Here is a 20433-nt window from a genome sequence, read left to right on the forward strand (position 1 = left end):
TAAAGATTTTATAGCTGAAATGACCTGTGGAATAATGATTATTTCCCGGAATTGTTAAATCACCCCATCAACTGATTTTTGGATTCAACATAATGTCTCATCGATGGGGGACTTGTATGACCGTATGACCAGGGAACCTTAATGTCTTTTGAGCAATTACAGGTTACGCATGATAGAATCATAGAATCGTAGAGTTGGAAGGGACCTCCTGGGCCATCGGGTCCAACCCCCTGCTCAAAGCAGGATTCACTAAATCATCCCAGTCAGATGTCTGTCCAGCCTCTGTTTGAAGACTTCCATTGAAGGAGAACTCACCACTTCTCGTGGCAGCCTGTTCCACTCATTGATCACTCTGTCAAAAAGTTTTTTCTAATATCTAATCTGTGTCTCCTCCCATTCAGTTTCATCCCATTGCTTCTAGTCTTTCCTTGTGCAAATGAGAATAAAGATGATCGTTCTACAATGTGACAGCCCTTTAGATATTTGTAGACAGCTATTAAGTCTCCTCTCAGTCTTCTCTTTTGCAAACTAAACATTCCCAAATCCTGCAACCTTTCCTCATAAGACAGGGTTTTCAGACCGGTCACCATTCTGGTCGCTCTTTTCTGAACTTGCACCAGTTTGTTGATGTCTTTTTTAAAATGTGGTGCCCAAAACTGGACACAATATTCCAGATGAGGTCTGACCAAAGAGGAGTAGAGGGAAATAATGACTTCACGTGATCTAGACTGTATGCTTCTGTTAATACATCCTAGAATTGCATTTGCCTTTTTTGCTGCTGCATCACACTGTTGACTCATATTCAGTCTGTGATCTATTAGTATACCCAAGTCTTTTTCACATGTGCTGTTGCTTAGCCCTAATTCCTCCCATTCTGTATATGCTTTTTTCATTTTTATTGCCCAGATGTAGTACTTTGCATTTTTCCCTGTTAAAAACAATTCTGTTAGTTGCTGCCCACTGCTCCAGTTTATTTATATCTTTTTGAATCCTCTCTCTCTTCTCTAGTATTAGCTATCCCTCCTAGCTTTGTGTCATCCCGAGATCCCAATTTTTCCTCTATTTACAGTTGAGATCGGCTCTTCAATCACACAAGAGATGTAGAGGTGGGGGCCATACTATTTCATCTCTACCTCTGATAGGAATCCTTAATTCTCAAGGTCCCCAGGGTCTTATCTCCTCTTCGTACACGTACATGCTGTTAGTGGGAGCAGAATCTGCAATAAGCTCTATTAAGGGGAAGTGGGAACGACTCATCCCTAATACGCAGGGAGATGAGTGGGAAGAGATCCTGGAGTCTCCGATCGGAGTATCACCATCTATTAATAACAGAACGATACAGTTATATATAATAAATCAATCATACTTGACTCCGACATTACTTTTTAGGATGGGTCGATTTCAATCATCAGAATGTCTGCGGTGTCATTCACCAGATGCAGATTTTATTCACATGATATGACGGTGTCCCACTATTCTACATTACTGGAAGGAGGTGACGGTACTCGTCATCCCTGGTGCAAGTCCCTGTTCCTCTTGCATGTGCAAATTGAGATCTCGTTGCCGAGATCTCAATCTGCGCCTGTGGAATCAATCTCGGCTCTGGGAAAATGGCCGCCGGAGGCGGCGCATGGGCAAATTGAGATCTTGACTCAAAGCTCTCATCTCGTTGCCAAGATCTCAATCTGCGCATGCGCCGCCTCCATCGGCCACTTTCACGGAGGCCACAGCATCAAGGCAAGGCAATAGAACATAGAACTGCGGGGGCTTTGGGCTTTCACATAATGTCGCCGGAGCCCCCCCGCAGCACAGTGCACCCCCGAAACTGCCACACCATGTTGCCGGAACCCCCACAGCACTGAGAATAGCCAAAGCTGCTGCACCATGTCGCCAGAACCCACCTCCCCCGAGCAACGCCAGAACTGCCACACCAGGCTGGGATGGGAGCAATATCATCGACCTGCAGCGTCGAGCCACTGGAAGAATCGCCCAACTCCTGCTGCCACCAGCGCTGCCGATCCCCCCGGGTAAGATGAATTCAGGACTGTAAGACGGACCCCCATTTGATGCATTAATCCCCCCCCCCCATTTCCTTTCTGAAAATTTGGGGTGCGTCTTATAGTCCGAAAAATACGGTACTTGTTTAAAACCCATCATGACCTAATCTGCTCACACAGCAGAGGGTCATTTACTCTATTAGGTTTTCAACCTACACTTACACACTGTTCAGGAGTTTTCAAAGCCCAGAAATAAAAAGGAATAATGTTCCCACTCTAGTTATGAAGAGCATTCATTCAAGATGTGAATTATCTATTCCGTCACCAACATTTGAAACGCAGTAGGCCTCCATCATTCACGATAGGTGTCAGGTAGGAAACAGCGTGTATCTGATTATTACCAGGCACTCCTATTCAATGTAAACCATTTCCAACATATTCCATAAATATCAACAGGCAGCACTGTGGCTCAGTGGTTAGCACTGCAGCTTTGCAGCGCTGGAGCCCTGGGTCAAATCTCACTAAGGACAACATCTGAAAGGAGTCATGTTCTCCCCGTGTTTGCATGTGTTTCCTCCAGTTTCCAGTGGGGACAGTGCCATGGAATTATTGGTGCTATACAAGTGAGGAAAATAAATATACAAAATCCAGTCCTACCTTCACTAGCACTGATAATGATGTCCGGCTGAAAAACAATCCAGGAAGAAGAATCTGTTCCAGGGGTTAAGGAGGTGTGCAACAACACGTCCAAATAAACCTCCATAATGCCATAGGCAGGGGTGCAATTAAGGGCCTTAATGCCAAATCTGTTACAGGACCCAACATCTATGTGTCATATATAATACTGGCAGTAGCCATATTGCTTCTTCACTGCCTGCTATATTTTTTTACCATTTCTTTTCAAATCAACCAAATAACAGAGCCATAAAAAGCAGTACAATATGGCATGTATTCATACAGAAAGCAAGTCCACAGGTGCAAAGTAATACCTGATAGGGTAAAAGGATACAGAGTTTACATTGCATGGAGGTCTGTCCTGGCACAGCTGACGGACCTGCAGGAAGATAAGGTATTAGTGGGCTTAACAATGACTTTGCTTGGATGTGGGACAAGTATCACAATGTAGCCACTTCCATATTTCCCTTGGCTTTGGCACCAGACCGCCATACCTGCTATGGGAATCTGGTAAGGGTGTATGGAACGAGCAGGAAGCACTGGCTGATGCAATATGACAGATCCATCAAACTCCCCCCGAAGGCGAATGTCAAAGATTACAGATGTCTGAAGAAGTGCAGAAAAGACACAATTATCCTCCAATTCTATCAACTCCATTACTAGCCTTATTACCTAATTCCACTTTACCTCTGTATCTTGGTGATGAACAACAACCAAATTATCAACAACGTTTAGAGCAAATTTCCCAGTTCTGTTCAGTTTCAAGATGTGCATCTTTTTACATAAACCTTCCCTACGATAGAAAACATTTGCAAATAAGAACATAAGGTCAAAAGAATCACGAAAAGATACTTCTGGCTAAACCTTAGGACAGACCCTGTACAAATGCCATTTTAACATACCAATTTAAAGGGGATCTGCAGACCTCAGATTTCACAATACGTGTCACAAACTGTAATATATGATTAAATAGTCATTACTCCCAAAGAGGCTAATGTACTTACTTTGAAAATACGTAAAAGAACAACGTATTATATTATGTAGCGCATTCTGTGAGTGATTGACTAATCCATATTTAATATCAGATAATAAACTGTTCAAAAAAAGGATATTACAGCCATTTCTTAATGGATCTTCAAAGTAAGTACACCAGCATCATGAACATGAAGTCTATTTAATGATATATACAAGTGCTTCTCACTAAATTAGAATGTCAAAAAATTAATTTCAGTTCAATACAAAAAGTGAAATTCATATTATAGAGAGTCATTACAAACAGAGTTATCTATTTCATGTGTTTATTTCTGTTAATGTTGATGACTATGGCTTTCAGCCAATGAAAACCCAAAAGTCATTATCTCAGTAAATTAGAGTACTTTATAACACCAGCTTGAAAAATGATTTTGAAATCCGAAATGTTGGCCTACTGAAATGTATGTTCAGTAAATGCACTCAATACTTGGTCAGGGCTCCTTTTGCATCAATTACTGCATCAATGCGGCGTGGCATGGAGGCAATCAGCCTGTGGCACTGCTGAGGTGTTATGGAAGCTCAGGTTGCTTTGATAGCAGCCTTCAGCTCGTCTGAATTGTTGGGTCTGGTGTTTCTCATCTTCCTCTTGACAATACCCCACAGATTCTCTATGGGGTTAAGTTCAGGCGAGTTTGCTGGAAAATCAATCACAGTGATGTTGTTGTTTTTAAACCAGGTATTGGTACTTTTGGCAGTGTGGTCAGGCGCCAAGTCCTGCTGGAGAATGAAATTTCCATCTCCAAAAAACTTGTCGGCAGAGGGAAGCATGAAGTGCTCTAACATTTCCTGGTAGACAGCTGGCACTGATTTTACTCTTGATAAAACACAGTGACCTACACCAGCAGATGACATGGCTCCCCAAACCATCGCTGATTGTGGAAACTTCACACTAGACCTTAAGCAGCTTGACTGGGCGCCTCTCCACTCTTCCTCCAGACTCTGGGACCTTGATTTCCAAATGAAATGCAAAATTTACTTTCATCTGAAAACAACACCTTGGACCACTGAGCAACAGTCCTGTTCCTTTTCTCCTTGGCCCAGTTAAGATGCTTCTGGTGTTGTCTATTGGTACTCCAGTGAACTACAGTGAGAGCCATTCTAGACAAATGGCAAAAACACGGAACAATGGGGAACGATAAAAACTACTGCTGAGCAATAAGAACATAAAGGCTTCTCTCAGTTTGCCGAGAAACATTTTGATGATCCCCAAGACTTGGGAGAATACTTTGTGGACTGACAAGGCAAAGGTTCAACTTTTTGGAAGGTGATAGGTCCCATAACATCTGGCATAGAAGTAACAGCATTTCAGAAATGGAACAGCATACCAACAGTAAAATATGGTGGTGGGTAGTGTGATGGTCTGGGACTATTTTGACGATTCAAGACCTGAAAGACTTGCTGTCGTCAATGGAACCATGAATTGTGCTGTCTACCAAAAAATCCTGAAGGAGAATGTCCGGCCATCTGTTCTTGACCTCAAGCTGAAGCGCACTTGGAACTTGGGTTATGCAGCAGGATAATTATCCAAATCACACAAGCAAATCCACCTCTGAATGGCTTAAGAAAAAAAAATTAAGACTTTGGAGCAGCCTAGTCAAAGTTCTGACCTTAATCCGATTGAGATGTTGTGGCATGTCCTTAAAAAGGCGGTCCCTGCTCGGAAACCCTACAATGTGGCAGAATTACAACAATTCTGGAAAGATGGGTGGGCCAAAATTCCTCCAGAGCATTGGAAAAGACTCATTGACAGTTATCACAAACGCTTGATTGCAGTTTTTGCTGCTAAGGGTGGCCCAACCTGTTTTTAGGTTTAGGTGACAATCACTTTTTCATACAGGGCCCTGTAGGTTTGGCTCTCTTTTCTCTCAAAGACTTTAATTTAAAAACTGCATTTTGTGTTTACTTGTGTTATCTGTGTCTAATATTTCAATTTGTTTGCATGTGACAAACATGCAAAAGAATAGGAAATCAGGAAGGGGGCAAATACTTTTCACACAACTGTATATGTAATGTACATATAAAGTTTTGCAACTTCATAAATGCATTAATAAAAAGAAAAAAAAGGAGGCAGATAGCACAAAATAAGTATTCGAACCAAGCACAGGCGTTCGGTGCTCCTTTGGCGTGACCACACAGTTTAGCCAATCTTCCCCAACAACTTGTTTTCCATCTATCTCCATCCCTTCTTGACTGACAGCTCTGGCTTTAAAAGAGCCAAATGGCTGAGATAGATGAAAAGCAAATAGGTGGGAACATGCACTGAACTGCTCGGCCACCTTCAGGGAACACCGCACTCCTGTGCTTAAAGACACCATTTATTATAGAGCTGCATTTGCGGTTCTGCCGGTTATCGCTGAACAGGTTGCAAAACTTGCTGAAAGTCACAACCCTAACGGGTTAGCAGAGCCCCTTTAACACTGTAGAACAGTAGGTTTTCAAAACAAAAGATAGAGGTACTGTTACTGTAACTGATGTAAAGGCTTCCTGACCAGCAAGTTACGCGAATACGCTAGGTCTAGCCATCTATAGTGAGATTTCAGTCATGAAGCCAGAGATACTGTGAATGCATGTCTGGACTATAAAGTATCAGTACAAGATAAAGTACATGGCCTCAGTGTACCTGACAATACCAAAGGTTGAAAACACCAAGAGTGGAGATAAGCAACAAGAGGAGAAAAGAAAGAATATACAAAATGGTTACAGTAATTACCGAGGTAGATGGTAGAGGACAACCTCAGCCCCTGGACTACTGGAGGCTTTTGCATGATGTCTTAGAAACAGAACATAAAGCTGTCCATATCTGGGAATAGAGAGAAAAAAAAAAAAAAAACACAACATCAAAATACAGAAAGCAATATGGACACTATGATCTGCCCCCTGATCCTGCACTCACAAGATGACCAAATCTATAGTCATGAATGGGCATTTTGCAATTCAACGCTGGAAGACTATACAGAAAGGAGGGAACCTGTCATCAAAATATTATGTACTATTTAGAAGAGTATACATTTACCAATACAGACACTGATATTAAGGGAGCCACAGTTATTGCAATGGAGCCTCTCACAGTCAATCTGGATGAGGGTTGTCCTGCAATTCCAACTGAGATGGGAGGTGATGGTGGGGTAATGACCACTAATTACACAAACTGAATGCTCAGAATTAGGGCACAGAGAGACAACTGTATAAAATCAGACTGTAGTGCACGGAGTGGCCGACAGCTCTGCCAACCAGAGTGTTTCAGCTTAATGTATGTCTATGCAGCTGTCACGCTTGGTTTGGAGAGCCATCGGACCGTCAGTCCATAGCGTTCCCATTTCAATCAGATTTATACGGCCGTCTGACTAGTTGCAGGAAAACTTGTAATGAAGAAATAAAGTGTTAAAGGGGTCCAAATCGATAAGTCTGCAGTCACTCTGTGTGACTGCAGATTTAGGAATCCCCGACAGCACGCACTGTGGGGATTAGCCGATTTCTGAGCCGGGACCAGAGGGTATACGAGAGTTATTCATACTCACGGTCAGAGCACGTCAAGCGGGTGCCACATCGCTCCATACACTTGTATTAAGCAAGGCCAAGCCCCAAACAGTGATGCGGCTGTCCAGTTAGCGAGGACGCACCCACTAGATGGGCTCTGCCCAGGAGTATAATGCATACATACCCAGCTCAGAAATAGGGATTTTTGTGTACTCCCCGTAAAATCCTTTTCTCCGAGCCAATCATTGGGGGACACAGACAGTGGGTGTTATGCTGCTTGCCACTAGGAGGACACTAAGTAAACAGAAAAAAGTTAACTCCTCCCCTGCAGTATACACCCTCTCGCTGGCTGGGAATTCCCCAGTTCGGTGAAAAAAGCAGTAGGAGCAATAAACGAATGACAATCATAACTGTCAAAACCTAAAAATACTTCAGTGAGCCAATAGGCCAAACAGGGTGGGTTCTGTGTCCCCCCAATGATTGGCTCGGAGAAAAGGATTTTACGGTGAGTATACAAAAATCCTTATTTCTCCTACGCCTCATTAGGGGACACAGACAGTGGGACGTCCTAAAGCAGTCCCTGGGTGGGGAGCATACAACTGCTAATACCCCATGTACCACTGGCTTAACACTGTGGTACTGCCGATTGTAGAATGCATCTGCCAACAGCTGCATCCGCAGAGGCCTGAGCATGAATTTGGTAATGTTTTGTAAAGGTATGCAGGCTGGACCAAGTCGCAGCCTTGCAGTTAGGCCTGAGAATGAATTTGGTAATGTTTTGTAAAGGTATGCAGGCTAGACTAAGTCGCAGCGCTGAAGACCTGTTCTGCCGACGCCTGGTGCCGAATGGCCCAAGAGGCGCCAATTGAGCGGATAGAATGCGCCTGAATCCCTGCTGGGACAGGTGTGTCCCGGACACAGTAGGATTCCTGAATAGCCAAGCAAATCTACCTGGCTAGCGTGGTTTTTGAAGCGGCTAGACCCTTCCTATGCCCCTGTGGAAGTACGAACAGGGCATCTGACTTGTGGAAGTGAGCCGTCCGTGAGATGTATCGTCTCAGATCCCTGACCACATCGATGGTGTGGAAGGCCCTCTCAATGCAATGGACTGGAGCCGGACAGAAGGAAGGCCAAACAATTTCTTCATTGAGATGAAAAGACGACCCGACTTTGGGCAGGAAAAACGGGGACATCCTGAGAGCTGCCTCGTCCTGATGAAAATTCAGGAACGGCGGACGGCAGGGCAGGGCTGCCAATTCTTTGACGTAATTGCCGCTAGAAAGACCACCTTCCAAGAGAGAATAGCTAGTGGTACGTCCTGCAGTGGTTCAAAAAGAGCCTCCTGTAAGACTCCGAGAACCAAGTTAAAATCCCATGATTCCAATGGCCCTTAAAATATAGAAGTGCCACCTGGGAGACTCTCTGAATGAATGTCTTCTTCTCAAGTTCGGTGGCAATTTTGCATTGGAATAGCACTGACATGGCTGAAATCTGGCCCTTGAGCGAGCTAAGCACGAAAGCTGACGTTAATCCGGATTGTAGGAATTCCAATATGGAAAGAATAGAAAACACCAGTGGGGATTGACCATGGTCCTTGCACCACGAGAAGAAAGTTCTCCAGGTGCAGTGATAAGTGCGCATGGACTCGGGCTTCCTAACATTAATCATGGTGGAGATCACATCAGGAAAAAAAAAAAAAAAAAAAAAAGCCTGTGCTAAAAACCAGGATTCAACGGCCACGCAGTCAAGGACAAGGCCCCGGAGTTCTGGTGGTAAATCGGGCCCTGTGAGAGTAGATCCATGCGATCTGGAAGTCGCCAGGGAAAGCCGGCGACTAGTTGTACTAGTTCTGCATACCATGGCCGGCGCGACCAATCTGGCGCGACTAGGATCACTGGTATTCCCTCTGCTCTAATTTTCTTGATGACCCTCGGGGGCAAGGGAAGAATGCACGGGAGCCAGAACCGGTGCCACAGCAGAACTAGGGTGTCCGCTCTGATGGCGCATGGATTGCGAGATCGGGTAATGAATCAAGGAACCCTATTTAGTCTTTAGGCCATATGATCCACATTCGGAGTCCCCCAGTGATGGCAGATCTGCTGAAAAAAAAAAAAAAAAACAAACTTCCGGATGAAGAGACCACTCTCCTGAGGCAAGGCCTTGGCGACTGAGAGAAAAACCACCGTACAATTGTCCACACCCGGGGTGTGGATTGCTGAGATGGGCGAACGGTTGGTCTCGGCCCAATGGAGGATGTGACTTTGTGCATGTCCATTCTGCTCAGAGTACCCCTCTCACGGTTGATATACGCCACAGCTGTGGCATTGTCGAATTGGATCCTAATGAGGTGACCTGCGAGGAGATGGTGGAAACTCAGTAAAGCTAATTTTATCGCTCAAATATCCAAGATGTTGATGGGGAGACGTGACTCTCGAATTAAACCAATGACCCTGTGCCATGTGGTGACGAAGAAAAAACCGCACACCAGCCTAGGAGACTGGCGTCGATGGTCATCACCGACCATCGTACTGGGAGAAAGAACTTCCCTTAACTCAGGGAGGATTTCAGTGTCCCCCGCTTGGGGGCTCGTCTGACCTGCAGGGACAGAAGGAACCGGCAGTCCAGGGAGAACGGGTTCTTGTCCCAAATTACCAGCAACGCATGTTGTAAAGGGGCGGAAATGGAACTGTGCGAATGGGACCGCTCCCATCGCTGCCATCATGTTTCCGAGAACTATCATGCTGAAAATGTATGGAGTGAGAAACTGGTCGGGAAAGGGTCAGCGCTGCCTGTTGTAAGGCTCGGGCCTTTTCTGGAGTGAGAATGACCAACCCGCGGGAAGAGTCTAAGATCGATTCCAAAAAGGAAATCTGCTGGACCGGTGTTGGGGAAGACTTTTCGAAGTTTATCTTCTGACGCAGGCGAGAAAGTGTATTTATAATAATCTTTATTTATATATAGCGCTAACATATTCCTCAGCGCTTTACAGTTTGCACACATTTACTGTGATATCCACGGATTTCTCGCAGGCTGGAAGGGATGGACCCTTGATCAGCAGGTCGTCCAGATACGGCAGTACCACCACTCCCCGAGCGTGGAGAATGGCCATGACAGCCACCATGACCTTGGTATAGACTCTGGGGGCGGTGGCGAGACCGAAGGACAAGGCAACAAACTAGAAGTGTTCTTCTCGAATTGCAAAACGCAGGAACTGTTGGATGATAGGGACTCTCTCTTTTGCATGGAGGCGACACCGATTGGAGGAATTCTATTCGGAATCGCCGTACTTTGACAAACTGATTTAATAGCTTGAGGTCCAGTATGGACCGCATCGTTCCTTCCTGCTTTGGAACCACAAAGAAAGGTTTGAATAAAAATACGCTGAACCATTCGTCTTGAGGGACCGAAGGATGACTCCGTCCCTTTGCTGCGCATGAATGGCCCGAAGGAAGGCTGTGACTGCATGACAGCAGACGGCTGCCTGCTTTGTCGGTGTCTGCCGGATACACAACAAGCCATTGAGTAGAGGATCTATGGGATCTGCTTCCTTAGATCCAGATACTGTCGGCCTGGGTTTCCAAGAGCGGTTAGGTCTGTGAGAGACCTGGGAACCTCTGTCTCCAAGCGGGGACTGGCCTGATCCGGAAGAGAAGGTTGTGGAGGACCAGCTGGAGCTGTTGCGAAAAAGGTCGACAAACAAGTCGGCTGTTGATTCCGAAAACGGCCGGGTAGCCCCTTGTTGGGGAAGAAACCTACTCTTCCCCTCAGAAGTGTCAGAAATGAGCTGGTCTACTTTCTTGTCCAAACAGGCGACCAGTTTGATACGGCAGAGAAGTCTCTGGAGGTCAATCTGCCCGCCAGTCACGTAGCCATAGGGCTCTTCTGATGGAGACTGCATTAGCGGTTGCCTTAGCAGCGCAATTAGCGGCATCTAAATAGGCGTCTACTGCAACATCCCCTGCGTGAATTATCTGCTTGGTGACACCGGTTGTCTCCGGAGGAGGATTGCTACCTTGGAAGGCAGTAATTAAGACTTCTGCCCAAGTGGCCATTGCCTTAGCCACTCAAGTCGCCGCGAAAGATGGGAAAAAAGCCGCTCCTGAAGATCCAAAAACTGAACTGGCGATGTAGCCAATTTGACAATCGGAGGGGTTTCTGACTGAAGAGCCCTCAGAAACGAATCAAAGCATTTTAGGAGCAAGGCACAATACAGGAGGATCCGCCGAGGGGGACTGTAACCAATCCTTCATTAGATCTGGAGTAAATGGGTATTAGCCTCGATAGGCTTTTGCCCTGTGAACCGCTTACGTGGTCGGTTCCTACGTTTCTAGACAATGTCCTTCAACTCCGGATGGCTGGCAAATACCCTGCGTACACGTTTAGTCTTCTTAAAGGAGATAACATGTTCCGGAGCAGGAATATTCTCCTCGTCCAAAGTCAGAAACTTGTTGACTGACTGTCAGAGAATCAAGCGATTCATGGACATCTGGGGAATTCTGAGGGACTGACATGTCAGACTCGAATTCAGAGACACGTTCTCTGCGAACATTAGGAGAGGGAGAGCTAGAGACAGAACTCGCCGATGCTGAATCTCGAGCGTGACTAGGGGACGTGTCATGGGTCCGCTTTCTAGAGACCTGAGGATCCCTTGAACGAGCACAGCCCCTGCTGGCAGACGGTTCCCAGCCATCGCCAAAGCCTTCCTCGGGCAGTAAAGACGCGTTCTGACTTAAAGAGGATTCCCGGAAGAGTCTATAGCCTTGGTCAGTGACTCTACAGACCGTGACAAGGACGCAGCCCACTCAGGGGGACTAAACGCAGGGAGCACCTTGCAGCGGCGGATGGCGTTTTAGCACAAGCCAAGTCACAATCCGTGCATAGCGCAGTCTTGCAATAGGTACCAGAGGTAAAGAACGCAGTGTGCTTATTAGTCCCCTTTTTTGCTTCCATAGACTGAGTATTATCAATAAAACATAAGACAATTTCTGTTGGAAATCGGCATAAATCTTACCCAAAAAAAATGAATATATAATATAAAGCAATAGGTGAAAAATAAAACATAGTATTTTAATTGACGGATTAAAGGTTAACATGTGTCACCAATGTGAAATAAAAGAGCATACAAATACTCATCTAGCAGGTGGGCCCCGAGCAAGGGAAGTAAGAGCCCCACCTAAAAATTATGGATATAGATGGTCACCTAATGGTCAATTTAGGTAGACAAAACATCTAAAAGATACAGCAATCGAGAAAAATCACTCATAAATGCCATAACCCAATTGCACATATATGAAAAAGTCATGTAAAATTACAAAGGTCTCTCAAGACTAAGAAATAGACGATCAGGTGAGGAAATAATAAAAGGAACGATCTCACCAAGTAGAGTCATGGGTCAAGAGTCACAGAAAATCCTCTGTTCAGTCCAACTAGAGGATAGATGAAGGGAGGACAATACCCTGCCACATCCCTAAGGGGCTAACAATAAACTGATCCCCAGACTCCTGCCCTAACAAGGGCAGTCCACAACTAGCCCTAAATTGCACATGCCCTGCACTTTCCCTAAGGCGGTGCTCCAACGCGTTTCATCCAAGTACAATCTTCAGGGGACTAAACTTGTAAAGTGCCATAATGCTATTAATGAGAGGAAAACTTCCACTCCCTATGCTGTCCGCAGGTAGTGGAGGAAAAAGGGTGTGTGTATGTGTGTATATATATATATATATATATATATATATATATATATATATATATATATATATATATATATATATATATATATATATATATATATATATATATCCCCCGACAAGCTCTCTTCCCTTGCTCAGGGGGGCCCACCTGCTAGATGAGCATTTGTATGCTCTTTTATTTCACATGTGTGACATATGTTAGTATTTTAATTGACGGATTAAAGTTTATGTTTTATTTTTCACCTATTCCTTTATATTATATATTCCTTAGACTGAGACAGAGTGTCTGTGAAAGGGTTACAAGCAGAGCCTGGGCTGCAGCTGCAGGGAATGTGCAGCGAAGGGGTTAAGCTTTTCTCTGAGAGCAGATGCAGCTTACCCGCGGTCCTGACGCTGTGTCCCTGGGAGGAATATCGGTGGCCCTGCAGCGTCACCAGGTGTCGTCCATCCGTGCGTGCACCCCCGCAGCCGTCACAGAGCCCGAGGAGCAGAGAAGGGGTTAAGGACATGGCCCCACCGAGACTAGCAGGGCGCCTCTCGTACAGAGTGAGAGGCGCCAAAGACGTGAGCGGCAGCGCTACGAAAAGCCGGAGCGAGCGCCGGGTGAAGGGGGGAGTGGTGGCCGCGACGGGGCGCCGGTATGCCGCCGATGAGACTCAGTCAGCGCTTCTCCCAGGGACCAGGACCCGACCCCATACCTCCTATCCGGTGCTCGCTCTGTCTGCGCTGTCTAGGAGCCTGCAGATTTCATCCCATCTCAGATCCTGAGGTAAAAAAGCTCCCGGGCAATGTAGCAGAGCCAGAGAGGTTGTTACAGGGGTATTGCTCAATCGATCCACCCTATGGGCAGGGGGACGGAGAGCTATGGGGCTGATTAAGGGCGTCCGAAAGCGCTGGTCAAATCTTCTACGTACGTTCCGTGCGCTCGCCCTCGTATCCGTGAGGGGTATCGGGACTGCAAAGGAACCATCGCCAGAAGAATCAGGCCCAGTCGTCCCAGGAAAGTGTACGGGGAGCTATACTCCGCGTGCTTGCCTGTTGTTGGTTCAAGGGAGAGCAGGCCGTAGAAAGGAACAGTTACCCCCTTCACTCAGTTAATTAAAAAAGAAAAATTTACAGAAAATTCAAAAATAAAATAAAACCGGTGGGGTCTGAAGCCAGACCTAAGTGCCTCCTACAGACACTAAGCAAGAACTGGGAAATTCCCAGCCAGCGAGAGGGTGTATACTGCAGGGGAGGAGTTAACTTTTTTCTGTGTTTACTTAGTGTCCTCCTAGTGGCAAGCAGCATAACACCCACTGTGTCCCCCTATGAGGCGTAGGAGAAATAGGCAAATTCCCGCAGCGCACAGTGCGTGTGCTGGGGGTATTTTTAAGTCTGCAGTCACACACAGAGTGACTGCAGACTTATCGATTTGGACCGAACAACCTCTTTAATAACGATTGCCTGCCATAGGCAACCCCTGTCTCATCTAGTCAAAGTCAGAAATAATAGTATGGATGAATAACGCTTTGGTAAGAAGGGTAAAAACCAGAGGACAACAAAGAAAGCATGGTGACACTTACATAGTTGCCATTGCTATATCTCGCTCAGAAATCTTCACCACCTTTGCAGCCGATGCCGGCAGTTCTATTTCAAATTTTGTCATTTTTGCCATTGTTCCACTCTGAGAAAAGCAGAGAAAATACAATTATTTCACAAGGGAGTTATTACACTGTATGGCTGCTACATTCAGAATTCATTATACACTGAACTCTAAGGATGAAGGTATCAGAGGGAAGTTTTCACATCAGGTTTACTCATTGCTGCACCGTGGTTATTTTTGCCAAAGTGATCAACATATTGCACATTGTTTAATTTGCCACAATTTTCTAGATCTACTTTCTGCCTACGTGGGTTTTTCCACTATTTAAAAAGTCAGAAATCAAAAAAGTCTGGACTAAACGCTATTTTCAAAGATCACCACATCCAGATTAATCCCAATTTTGAAAAAATGGTGAGTAGCTTTTTTTTTTGTTAGTCACAAATTTACGAAGAAAAAAAAGCCACAGAAGTCGCCATTTTTTAATATTTTTAAAATTCTAACAAACGGGTGCAAAACCCTTGATACATTCGCCTGTAAATGTTAATTAATTGTAATTTACAGAGTCTGCTCCAAGTAGCACATGCTGGATGGGTTACATACCAGGGACTCAACAATAACTGATCTGATTATAGAAGCTAGCACCAATCAACAGTTTAACCATTTAAAGGGGAATTGTCAAACTATAAAGTTGTCAGTTATAATATGTAAAATTAAAAAAAACTTTACAATTAACACATTTCTATGAAGCTCTGTTCTCTTGATATTTAATTTCTTCTATTTCATAGTATACAGTGATCCAAGTGGTAACGTTTCTCCTTGTGAGAGAGTGACATGCCAAGCCTGACATTACAATGTGAGGAGAATTTTAAGCCTTGCAATGCTACTTTGGGAAATTAAATATGAAAATTGCCTCTTCAGAGAGGAAGAGGATGTGAGAAAATTATATCTACTTGATATCATTTTCCTATCTGATGGAATCCCCTGTTAGAAACAGTTTGACCCAAAATATTTGCTCCAAACTCAGCCCCCACCCTTGCATTCCTCCAGGCCATAAAGGGAAGTGATGTACACCTCAGTCAATGGGACCTCATTATCCCGCAAAGGCACTTCCTTGGCGAGAGCAGATCAATATTTTTCTTTAATTAGCTCAAGCAACAAGTCCTTCGAAGTTCTCTCCAGGGGGACCGAAAGGCATAGACCCTGTGTCCCCAGCAATTATCACAGGGGTGTGAATTTGTGTGCAGGACCATCCAAACTGGATTCCTTTGTCTAATTCAAGCCATATGCAGACTTCTTGGCACCTCAGATCCCAGCAAGGCTCTGAGATACTGAATCTGGAAAATGACCTATAATAACAGAATGCAATCTCTGTGTCTAGCTGAGCACATAATCGGCATCTGAATTCCTTCCCCCACGAGCCCATACCAGCCAGCCACCCCTAGCACTCTGCGTTATTGAGTTACAAAGCATAGCTACCAGGAATTAAATAATGGTCTCCCCGCACAGATAAAATCCAGCAGAACCAAGTGGCGCCGCTGCAGTCTTATTTAGACCTTTGGGCGAAAAGTTATGGGCCATCCACGGTTCTGCCTGGAAAATCAGGTTCTCAGATATGGGAGGAGGGAGGTGGCCCAGCCCAAGGGTGGGCACAGCGAGTGGGAGGGAGCAGCCTAGGAGATAATAGGCAGCTCCTCATTGTGGACTCAGTTCTTCTACTGGCAGGAGGCCCGTTACCTGACGCAGCCAGGGAATCACATAACTAAGATTAGAAATTTTAAAGATGGGAGGAAACATGAAGCTCACTGTATCCCTCTGCTAGTAAAGCCAGAATTGAGCCCTTTTCCTCACTGAAGACTTCTTTTCAACTCCTTTGGCATGGTTAAAAGTTATTTCTTCATTCCTATTACTTTTGGGATATTCCTAGCACTTGTTTCGCCATGCAGCTTGTCCTACACTGTGTTCCAAATTATTATGCAAATTGGATTTAAGTGTCATAAAGATGTTGTTTTTTGTTTTTCAAATAAACTCATAGATGGTATTGTGCATCAGGGCTCTTTGGATCACTGAAATCAATCTCAAATGCCTGTGATAATTAGTTTACCAGGTGAGCTCAATTAAAGGAAAACTACTTAAGAATGATGTTCAACATTATTAAGCAGGGCACAGGTTTCAAGGAATTTAGGAAATAAAAAGGATCTCTCTGCTGCTGAAAAGCATCAAATAGTGCAATGCCTTGGTCAAGAGATGAAAACATTAGATATTTCCCAAAAATTTAAACGTGATCATTGTACTGTTAAGAGATTTGTGGTTGATTCTGAGCACAGACATATTTGTGATGATAAAGGCAGAATGAGGAAGGTTTCTGCCAGGCAAGTACATTGGATTAAGAGAGTGGCTGCTAAAAAGCCATTACAAACCACCAAACAGATATTTAAAGCTGCTGGTGCCTCTGGAGTACCTCAAACCTCAAGGTGTAGGATCCTTCAAAGGCTTGCTGTGGTGCATAAATCTACTATTCGGCCACCCCTAAACAGTGTTCACAAGCAGAACTGGTTGCAGTGGGCCCAGACATACTGTACATGAAGACTAATTTTCAAACAGTCTTGTTTACTGATGAGTGTCGAGCAACCCTGGATGGTCAGATGGATGGAGTAGTGGATGGTTGGGGGATGGCCACTATGTCCCAACAAGGCTGCGACGTCAGCAAGGAGGTGGAGAAATCATGTTTTGGGCCGGAATCATGGGGAAACAGCTGGTAAGGCTCTTTAAGGTTCCTGAAGGTGTGCAAATGACCTCTGCAAAGTATATAGAGTTTCTGACTGACAGCTGTCTTCCATGGTATAAAAAGCAGAAACGTGCCTTCAGGAGAAAAATCATCTTCATGCATGACAATGCACCATCTCATGCTGCAAAGAATACCTCTGAGTCATTGACTGCTATAGGCAAAAAGGAGATAAACTCATGGTGTGGCCACCATCTTCCCCTGACCTCAACCCTATAGAGAATCTTTGGAGTATCATCAAGCAAAAGATCTATGAGGGTGGGAGGCAGATCACATCAAAAGAGCAGCCCTGGGAGGCTATTCTGACTTCATGCAAAGAAATACAAGCAGAAACTCTCCAAAAACTCACAATTTCAATGGATGCAAGAATTGTGAAGGTGATATCAAAGAAGGGTTCCTATGTTAACATGTAACTTGGCCTGTTAAGCTATTTAACTCCAAACTATCCTTTTGTTCAGTGAATGTGACCTCCTAATGCTGCAAATTCCACAAACGAGCATTTTCAGTTCTTTAAAACATATGAAATGTTTAGAAATTCTACTGTGCCTAATAATTTGGAACAGTGCAATTTGAGTTTTTATTCATTTTGGAGATTATACTGTTATTATTGGGAGGTTTCTTCAATAAAATTTGATGTATACTCTAACCGGTGATGACTTTTATTAGACTGACTCATTTGTACCGACTATTTAGGAAAATCAGAGAAAAATATCATTTGCATAATAATTTGGAACACAGTGTATTGCAAGAGGATTGTGAAAACCACGGCAGGTTTTTTTTTTTTTTTTTAAACTTTCATTGGTTAAATAAGATTTGGTTCATGTGATCACCTAATCAGAAGCACATTAAGTAGAATGAGGTGTACTCTGGTTGGAATACAACTGACACTGGGATGGAATGGCTGTCAGACATGTAGAGAAGCTGATTTTTATAAAACTGTGCAGTGGTCTCTTAATTTTTGCCAGAGCGGTATATATCCCAAGCCTAGACTGGTGATATACATCCCCCTCACTGGGAGCGCCTCAATAACTCATACCTATAAGGGAAGCCTTTCCGGTGACTATTTGCCCTCGGTGCAGTATCCTGACTGACCTGGGGCAAGTGGTGGTGCCAGAGAGCCGAACCCTGTTGGGTCCTTCTCTCCCTTCCTCAGAGATGAGTGAAATCGACACACCCCTTCACCTGGGCAATCCGTCACATCCGTCAGAGTACTAGAACTCTAGTGCCCCCTTTAGGAAGTAACAATTCTAAAAGTCATTACCAACCCTGTAACGAGCCTTGCTACATGACTTCGGATAAAAGCCAAAACAGAATCTCAATTCGCAGACACTTTCAGGGTGCTGCCCCTCATCAGAGCAAAGTGTGAGCTGGTTTGGCGGAGTGAAAGACTTCTAACTTGGATGCAAAGGGTAACATTTATCCTTGTATGTCACTCACCACAAGGATGAAGACAGGAATAATTTGTGGATGTCTCCCGTGCTGCTATGTATGGAAGACGTCAAATCTCAGTGATTTATTCAAACATGTGGTTTTTATTCTAGTCAATATATTTCAAAAGTGTCAAGCACTACTTCCTCAGGAAATGACTCGCCACAAGGAGAAATGTTACCCCCTTGGATCCTAGTCAGATGCATCTCACCTAGCCAAACCAGATCTCACACTTTGCACTGATGAGGGGGAGTACTGTGAAACACTGTCTAAAAATTGAGATTCTGGTTTGTTTGTTTTTCCTAAGTCATGTGGCAAGGCTCGTTAAAGGGTCAATATTGACTTTTATGATTGCTACTTCAATAAGTGGCGCTAGAGTTCTGGTCCTCTTCCTCACTGAAAAAACAATTTGTATATCATACAGTTTCCCAGGGGACTGATCTTCAGTAGGGTGGCAGTTCAAACATGAAGTCATCGCAGAGTGTCCGACCAGGGTCTTGGGAGCGTGCACCCTGGACCGTGCACAGTAGCTCCTGTTCTGGGAGCGGGCACCCTGGACAGCGCACAGTAGCTCCTGTTCTGGGAGCGGGCACCCTGGACAGCGCACAGTAGCTCCTGTTCTGGGAGCGGGCACCCTGGACAGCGCACAGTAACTCCTGTTCTGGGAGCGGGCACCCTGGAAAGCGCACAGTAACTCCTGTTCTGGGAGCGGGCACCCTGGACAGCGCACAGTAACTCCTGTTCTGGGCGGGGGCACCATGGACAGCGCACAGTAACTCCTGTTCTGGGCGGGGGCACCATGGACAGCGCACAGTAACTCCTGTTCTGGGCGGGGGCACCATGGACAGCGCACAGTAACTCCTGTTCTGGGAGGGGGCACCCTGGACCGCGCACAGTAGCTCCTGTTCTGGGAGCGGGCACCCTGGACCGCGCACAGTAGCTCCTGTTCTGGGAGCGGGCACCCTGGACCGCGCACAGTAGCTCCTGTTCTGGGAGCGGGCACCCTGGACCGCGCACAGTAGCTCCTGTTCTGGGAGCGGGCACCCTGGACCGCGCACAGTAGCTCCTGTTCTGGGAGCGGGCACCCTGGACCGCGCACAGTAGCTCCTGTTCTGGGAGCGGGCACCCTGGACCGCGCACAGTAGCTCCTGTTCTGGGAGCGGGCACCCTGGACCGCGCACAGTAGCTCCTGTTCTGGGAGCGGGCACCCTGGACCGCGCACAGTAGCTCCTGTTCTGGGAGCGGGCACCCTGGACCGCGCACAGTAGCTCCTGTTCTGGGAGCGGGCACCCTGGACCGCGCACAGTAGCTCCTGTTCTGGGAGCGGGCACCCTGGACCGCGCACAGTAGCTCCTGTTCTGGGAGCGTGCACCCTGGACCGCGCACAGTAGCTCCTGTTCTGGGAGCGTGCACCCTGGACCGCGCACAGTAGCTCCTGTACTGGGAGCGTGCACCCTGGACCGCGCACAGTAGCTCCTGTACTGGGAGCGTGCACCCTGGACCGCGCACAGTAGCTCCTGTACTGGGAGCGTGCACCCTGGACCGCGCACAGTAGCTCCTGTACTGGGAGCGTGCACCCTGGACCGCGCACAGTAGCTCCTGTACTGGGAGCGTGCACCCTGGACCGCGCACAGTAGCTCCTGTTCTGGGAGCGTGCACCCTGGACCGCGCACAGTAGCTCCTGTTCTGGGAGCGTGCACCCTGGACCGCGCACAGTAGCTCCTGTTCTGGGAGCGTGCACCCTGGACCGCGCACAGTAGCTCCTGT

The 20433-nt window shown here is 45.9% G+C and overlaps 1 protein-coding gene across 2 annotated transcripts in view; it reads right to left on the reverse strand.

Moving 5' to 3' along the window:
- Positions 1-20433, reverse strand: part of RMC1 (regulator of MON1-CCZ1) — a 101838-nt gene that overhangs the window by 29227 nt on the left and 52178 nt on the right. For both annotated transcript variants that reach the window (XM_073550832.1, XM_073550833.1), the window contains 6 exons: positions 14437-14537; positions 6415-6504; positions 3360-3465; positions 3167-3278; positions 3007-3051; positions 2655-2708 (listed from right to left, as the gene is read on the reverse strand). In XM_073550832.1, the coding sequence (XP_073406933.1) occupies positions 2655-2708; positions 3007-3051; positions 3167-3278; positions 3360-3465; positions 6415-6504; positions 14437-14537 (508 nt within the window). The remainder of the gene's footprint in view (positions 1-2654; positions 2709-3006; positions 3052-3166; positions 3279-3359; positions 3466-6414; positions 6505-14436; positions 14538-20433) is intronic.

This window comes from Dendrobates tinctorius, unplaced genomic scaffold (genome assembly GCF_039654945.1).
Source record: "Dendrobates tinctorius isolate UK_male_01 unplaced genomic scaffold, ASM3965494v1 ptg000171l, whole genome shotgun sequence".
NCBI classification, from domain to species: Eukaryota; Metazoa; Chordata; class Amphibia; order Anura; family Dendrobatidae; genus Dendrobates; species Dendrobates tinctorius.